The sequence below is a fragment of the Solea senegalensis genome, unplaced genomic scaffold, assembly GCF_019176455.1.
Source record: "Solea senegalensis isolate Sse05_10M unplaced genomic scaffold, IFAPA_SoseM_1 scf7180000015481, whole genome shotgun sequence".
NCBI lineage: Eukaryota > Metazoa > Chordata > Actinopteri > Pleuronectiformes > Soleidae > Solea > Solea senegalensis.
Window position 1 is genome coordinate 1 of NW_025321340.1, and position 7,737 is coordinate 7,737.

Consider the following 7,737-nt stretch of genomic DNA (forward strand, 5'->3'; position numbering starts at 1 on the left):
CAATTAGAACTGACAGAAATCACAACTGTATGTGGAGACATTTACAGGCTAATAAGGTTACCTAATGGTTAAACAGTTTCTGAAACAGCACAGAACTTCACACTGAGAGCACAACATAGTCTTTCTAAAAGTAGTAGGCACCTCTCATAATCTATGATAAGGATTTACAGTGGGTCACATTGTAAATTTTGCTTTCAAACTCATAACAGCTCAGACAGTGTGCAATTACAAATGTTAAAATCAAACTTGAGATTATGTCAGGTTCTGGACAGTGCCATAAGAACAATTTGAGTGAGAACCACACGGAAGGGCCCCACATGGGAGAGACTAGAAACATACGAGTGGTGTGTTACAGTATGTTACCTGGTCTCATTGAGGAGAGACGAGAGAACAAGTGTGTTTGTGACATAAAAGGCCCCATAAGGACATGACTGGAAACATGCGTGTGTGTGTGACATTTACTGGCCATTATCACACCACCCAAAAAGTAATCCTGACAATGTGAACATTGACCCATTTTGAAAGAAGAACAGCTTCATACAAGTCACCACAGATATTGGTGATGGATGCGTCTACGATGTCATTTTACCTGTACGTTAGTCTCATCTGGCTTTGATTCCATGTGGAACATCTGAGGTAGAGGGCTGGTCTCTGTCTCTGCTGCTGCAGGAGTCTGAGGGTCTTTCACCTGAAATTTAGATAGCAGACAAGAAGACAATTAGAACTGACAGAAATCACAACTGTATGTGGAGACATTTACAGGCTAATAAGGTTACCTAATGGTTAAACAGTTTCTGAAACAGCACAGACCTTCACACTGAGAGCACAACATAGTCTTTCTAAAGGTAGTAGGCACCTCTCATTACCTATGATAAGGATTTACAGTGGGTCACATTGTAAATTTTGCTTTCAAACTCATAACAGCTCAGACAGTGTGCAATTACAAATGTTAAAATCAAACTTGAGATTATGTCAGGTTCTGGACAGTGCCATAGGAACAGTTTGAGTGAGAACCACACGGAAGGGCCCCACATGGGAGAGACTAGAAACATACGAGTGGTGTGTTACAGTATGTTACCTGGTCTCATTGAGGAGAGACGAGAGAACAAGTGTGTTTGTGACATAAAAGACCCCATAAGGACATGACTGGAAACATGCGTGTGTGTGTGACATTTACTGGCCATTATCACACCACCCAAAAAGTAATCCTGACAATGTGAACATTGACCCATTTTGAAAGAAGAACAGCTTCATACAAGTCACCACAGATATTGGTGATGGATGCGTCTACAATGTCATTTTACCTGTGCGTTAGTCTCATCTGGCTTTGATTCCATGTGGAACATCTGAGGTAGAGGGCTGGTCTCTGTCTCTGCTGCTGCAGGAGTCTGAGGGTCTTTCACCTGAAATTTAGATAGCAGACAAGAAGACAATTAGAACTGACAGAAATCACAACTGTATGTGGAGACATTTACAGGCTAATAAGGTTACCTAATGGTTAAACAGTTTCTGAAACAGCACAGACCTTCACACTGAGAGCACAACATAGTCTTTCTAAAGGTAGTAGGCACCTCTCATAACCTATGATAAGGATTTACAGTGGGTCACATTGTAAATTTTGCTTTCAAACTCATAACAGCTCAGACAGTGTGCAATTACAAATGTTAAAATCAAACTTGAGATTATGTCAGGTTCTGGACAGTGCCATAGGAACAGTTTGAGTGAGAACCACACGGAAGGGCCCCACATGGGAGAGACTAGATACATACGAGTGGTGTGTTACAGTATGTTACCTGGTCTCATTGAGGAGAGACGAGAGAACAAGTGTGTTTGTGACATAAAAGACCCCATAAGGACATGACTGGAAACATGCGTGTGTGTGTGTGTGACATTTACTGGCCATTATCACACCACCCAAAAAGTAATCCTGACAATGTGAACATTGGTCCATTTTTAAAGTAGAACAGCTTCATACAAGTCACCACAGATATTGGTGATGGATGCGTCTACAATGTCATTTTACCTGTGCGTTAGTCTCATCTGGCTTTGATTCCATGTGGAACATCTGAGGTAGAGGGCTGGTCTCTGTCTCTGCTGCTGCAGGAGTCTGAGGGTCTTTCACCTGAAATTTAGATAGCAGACAAGAAGACAATTAGAACTGACAGAAATCACAACTGTATGTGGAGACATTTACAGGCTAATAACGTTACCTAATGGTTAAACAGTTTCTGAAACAGCACAGACCTTCACACTGAGAGCACAACATAGTCTTTCTAAAGGTAGTAGGCACCTCTCATAACCTATGATAAGGATTTACAGTGGGTCACATTGTAAATTTTGCTTTCAAACTCATAACAGCTCAGTGTGCAATTACAAATGTTAAAATCAAACTTGAGATTATGTCAGGTTCTGGACAGTGCCATAGGAACAGTTTGAGTGAGAACCACACGGAAGGGCCCCACATGGGAGAGACTAGATACATACGAGTGGTGTGTTACAGTATGTTACCTGGTCTCATTGAGGAGAGACGAGAGAACAAGTGTGTTTGTGACATAAAAGGCCCCATAAGGACATGACTGGAAACATGCGTGTGTGTGTGACATTAACTGGCCATTATCACACCACCCAAAAAGTAATCCTGACAATGTGAACATTGACCCATTTTGAAAGAAGAACAGCTTCATACAAGTCACCACAGATATTGGTGATGGATGCGTCTACAATGTCATTTTACCTGTGCGTTAGTCTCATCTGGCTTTGATTCCATGTGGAACATCTGAGGTAGAGGGCTGGTCTCTGTCTCTGCAGGAGTCTGAGGGTCTTTCACCTGAAATTTAGATAGCAGACAAGAAGACAATTAGAACTGACAGAAATCACAACTGTATGTGGAGACATTTACAGGCTAATAAGGTTACCTAATGGTTAAACAGTTTCTGAAACAGCACAGACCTTCACACTGAGAGCACAACATAGTCTTTCTAAAGGTAGTAGGCACCTCTCATAACCTATGATAAGGATTTACAGTGGGTCACATTGTAAATTTTGCTTTCAAACTCATAACAGCTCAGACAGTGTGCAATTACAAATGTTAAAATCAAATTTGAGATTATGTCAGGTTCTGGACAGTGCCATAAGAACAGTTTGAGTGAGAACCACACGGAAGGGCCCCACATGGGAGAGACTAGAAACATACGAGTGGTGTGTTACAGTATGTTACCTGGTCTCATTGAGGAGAGACGAGAGAACAAGTGTGTTTGTGACATAAAAGGCCCCATAAGGACATGACTGGAAACATGCGTGTGTGTGTGACATTTACTGGCCATTATCACACCACCCAAAAAGTAATCCTGACAATGTGAACATTGACCCATTTTGAAAGAAGAACAGCTTCATACAAGTCACCACAGATATTGGTGATGGATGCGTCTACGATGTCATTTTACCTGTACGTTAGTCTCATCTGGCTTTGATTCCATGTGGAACATCTGAGGTAGAGGGCTGGTCTCTGTCTCTGCTGCTGCAGGAGTCTTCACCTGGATTTCAATTAAACAAGAATCAAACAAACTGATGTTAAATCATATCACACAGATCAAAGATCACATGCATTCCCATAGATAAACTCATATGGGAAACATGATAAATATTGGACAAAATTTGCTTTTACAAGATGGCACAAAATATTCATGCTTAATCTAACCAACTCACCATACTGCGCCAAGGCCATTTTGCATCACCATAGCTGTAGTCAATTTCAGATCCTATCTCTATTTTCTTCAGGGCAAAAAGGCACAAGTGCGGCTTGTTGTTTACTATGATTTTTCTCATGACACAATTTGGATTTTTGTGGTTGTCATTGACTAATCTTCCAAGAGATCCATCTTCTTTAGATGCATCAAGGCTGAAAAGTATAAGAAAAATTATAACAGGGTTATAATTATCAGTTTTGTTGGAAGACATATTTTTAGTACTTGTGCTTTAGTTCAATCATTAACTATTAAAAGTTTATTTCAGGGTTAACTTAGAATTTCTCTAATCTATAAAAAACATCTCTTTACATGCTCACCACAAGTGACGGTTCTGCCACTCAAAATCAAAGAGAAATGTGGAGTCAATCTCTGAGTACGTTAGTGACTGGCATTCTTCCTGTGTGAGGAGTTTACCCCTGTACTCCAAAACAAAGTCCCCTGGTTCAATGGGCTGCGTAGCAAACACTCCTCTTCCTAGAAGAATATAACAAAGAAAACGATTCATTTGCTTTTGAAATGCACAAGTTCTTTCAAGGAACCTTCTACCACTTACCTTTGAAACTGTCTATGAGTCTTGACATAAATCCAGACTTGTCAGTGCAAGACAGAATATATGTCTTTGCATCATCTACAGGCTTTATCCTTCTCCTCCTTTTGGACATAATGGCTCTGTGAAAATATTTTAATTATTACTACACATACGATATAAGAGATTTGTTCAATGAGTTCAGTTTATATTGTCATGAGTTGCCTAGATTGCTAACTGCTGATATACATAAAACAATTTTTGAAAACAAACAGTAGAGTTTCCTCTAGGTTTATGGCATGTTGTCCTCTTCTCTCTTTATCAGGCTATAGGTGTGTGAGATTGTGTGTTTGTTTGTGTGTCAAAATGAAATAGCTTTGCTTAAAGTAGATCAATAACATCATTATTTGCCCCTAATGAATGTCAAGTTAATTTCATTTATCAAAAAACTTCAACAGATGTCATTTCAGGTCACTTTTCCCATGTTTAATTTTAATTAATAATGAAAATAATTATCTTATTTAAGCAAAGATAAAAAAGAGGTCACTTAATTAGTTAAAGAGTTAATTTATAAAGCTCTAGCACTTTTGGATTTCATTTTCAATTTTAGGGAGTTGATATACAGTTTAATTTCATTATAGTAGCATGTAAAGATGGGTATTTTTTATAAAAGTAGACAAAAATGTATCATTTCATTTATATTTATACATTTCTAGACTATTAGACTTTGTGCCTTATATAATTTGTCTTATATAATTGTCTTAAAAAGATCGCTAGCTGCTAATGTTAGCAGCTAGCGATCGCTAACGTTAGCGCTAATGTTAGCTCGCCCATTATATTGCTAAGTTAGCAGCTAACCGCGAGTAGCTAACGGTAGCAGCAAACAGTTATTGTAATAAACTGTAAAAAAAAATCGCGAGCTGCTAATGTTAGCGCGCGTATTATATAGCAAACACCAGCAGCTAAACACAACTAGTTTACACTAGCAGCTAACAGTTACTGTAATAAATTAATTAACATAACGAAGATATAAACGATATAAATCCAACAAATTCACACCTACCTGTTGCATGCTGTCAATCTTGAGCTTGATCTTCCTCTTCTTCTTGTTAAAACCCTACCCACTTCCTGAAGTGTGTAAACAAACTTCCGGTGTGTGTGTGTCCGTACCTTCCACCTTACAAGCTCCGGGGGGCGGTAGTGAGCAAAAAGTTTACACACACTTACACACACATTTCCAGTTTTTGTGACCTTGTGGGCCAAGTGAAAAAAAAGCAAGAGGGGCATCAGGGGGGGCTGCAAAGCTCATTTTGAATGAAAACCGGTGTGGGGCCCACCATTTAGGGCCCCATACCGGTTGTGGGCCCCCCGCGGTGGGTGTGCTCCATGCGGTGGGACCCCATGAAGTAAGATATGTAAGTGCACACACACACACACACACCTACACACACACACGCACACACACACTCTCTCTCTTCCACCTCAGCCTTCTATCCGTCCAACCCTCCCCCCAGGGCAGTGTCAAAGGGGGAAAAGAGAGATTTTAGAAAGTGGTGTCAGGCTCCTTTGAAAGGTTACTGAGAAAAGATTAGAGCCCAGATTAGGTTCCATTCAGGTCTGTTTATACTTTCACTGGTTTCCTATGCTAAGGCTCATAAGGTCACCAAATAGCATTTGATTTTCTTTTAGCTGCTAATTCTTGAAGTGGGAGATGGTGGTTTGCATCTCAGTGACTTTAACCTTTGTACATTTTTGGATAAAATCATTTCTGACATCTTTTGAGTACATTGTGCTGCACTCTTTCACATGTGCTTGTAGCAGTGAATATTTCATCACACGTTTTCTTATAAATGAACCTCAAGCATTTCTTAGCATAGATACATTTATATTCTGGTCTGGCCATATTAACATGTGCATATCATTTACACTGCACATATCTGTAAACAGGGATACCAAGTAGTAACCATGTAACAGTTGTTCATCAGGGACATAATGATAATAATAAAACGACCAAAATGAGACGTCGAGTAAATAAAACTAAATTTGATATGACAAAAACTATGACGAAATCTACTGAGCCTTTCGTCAATGAGACAAACTAGAACAAATCAAATAAAACTAGACAAAATCCTTTGGGAAAGCAGCAGTAATGACCACACTTGGAAGAAAGAGAAGAGACGATGGTAGAACTTCACGAACAATGTCACAGAAGATAAACGATAGAAACACTGTCACGAAACAGTGGGGAGAGTAAAACAGATTAAAAACTCAATGACATATCGGTTCCGACCCCTTGTCCGGACAGGACAGAATCTGGGTCCGGGCCCGGACCATGGTCTGCCTAATACTGACCCCTTGTATGTTGATGAATTTCTGTGCTGTGTTCACTGTTAACATTGAAACAAGTCAAAACTATTTCTAGAGCACATTCCACAAACAGCTGAGAGGTCACAGAGACATTGTCCCCAAATCACATTCACAAGTGGAAATTCAGATTGGACACTATTTTAACAATTTCCACTCTAGGTCTAAAGCGACGGTGTGTTCTAATCCAATTTTCTTTGCTCAATGGTGAGGGAAGAAACGTTGTGAAACCAGATGTGTGGTTCACATGGTTTGTCTCTTAGTTAATCACGGCTGTGTTGTGAAGGTTCAACATGCAATAAATCAACCAGAGGGTCATCTCCCCTTCCTTTTCAAGACCAGGTGCACTTGTTCTCGTAATGGTGGATTTTCCAGGTAGTAAGAGAGAATGCTTCTCTGTAGAGGAAACCGACAAAGTGAAACCAGACGCCTGGTTTCTATTTTGATAAGGCTCCTTAAAAAACAGCTGACTGAGGTTTGATTTTTACGTTAGTGAGTCAGAAACACTCTCCTTATTTAGTAAACCATTTATTTCAAAAATGCTAAGCTAAATAATAGGTCAAACAGGGATCCCAATTGTTGAGAATGGTTTCCATGATACAGTTCTAGCACTACTCCAATATACTCAGATTGAAAAAAGGAAAAAAGGTTACTCTCACTAATGGAAAAGCAAAAAAAAAACTGTCCTCTATAATGGAAAAGTGCCATTTGACTCTGATATAGAAAGGTGGAGGCGGGGCCAAGGGCAGTAGTGTGACACAGCATTGATGCAGCAAGAAATGCGTGAGGGAAGATGGGGAGCTGGTGTGAGCGTGGCTGTGATTGGAGCGTGACTAATAGACCGTGTTCAGCTGGCTGTCAGTTGATTTGTCCATGTGCTGCATGAATGAATGTGAGGTTTCATTTAACAGTATTTCAATATTCAACATTCTGACAGGGAGGAGTAAGACGAGTCACACACAAGCAGGGATGTTGAAATACAACCACAATTACCTGTAGAAAAACTTTCCCAAACTTTACCTGAAATGAGTACCTTTTCAGATTACCAGGAACTCTATTGAGGGGCTGTGTGCTGATGAACACTGATTGGTGGAACACATT

General features: G+C 39.9%; 1 protein-coding gene across 1 annotated transcript; it reads right to left on the reverse strand.

The window, feature by feature from the left end:
* Nucleotides 1–580: 580 nt before the first annotated feature.
* LOC122762296 (N-lysine methyltransferase KMT5A-B-like) lies at nt 581–5,722 on the reverse strand. Its single transcript, XM_044017494.1, has 9 exons — nt 5,336–5,722; nt 4,300–4,415; nt 4,064–4,220; nt 3,706–3,898; nt 3,444–3,533; nt 2,735–2,827; nt 2,024–2,122; nt 1,305–1,403; nt 581–688 (listed from the first exon to the last, which is right to left on the reverse strand). The coding sequence occupies exons 1-9, from the start codon at nt 5,557–5,559 to the stop codon at nt 581–583; spliced, it is 1,179 nt and encodes a 392-aa protein (XP_043873429.1). The 5' UTR covers nt 5,560–5,722.
* Between the last annotated feature and the right edge of the window lie 2,015 nt (nt 5,723–7,737).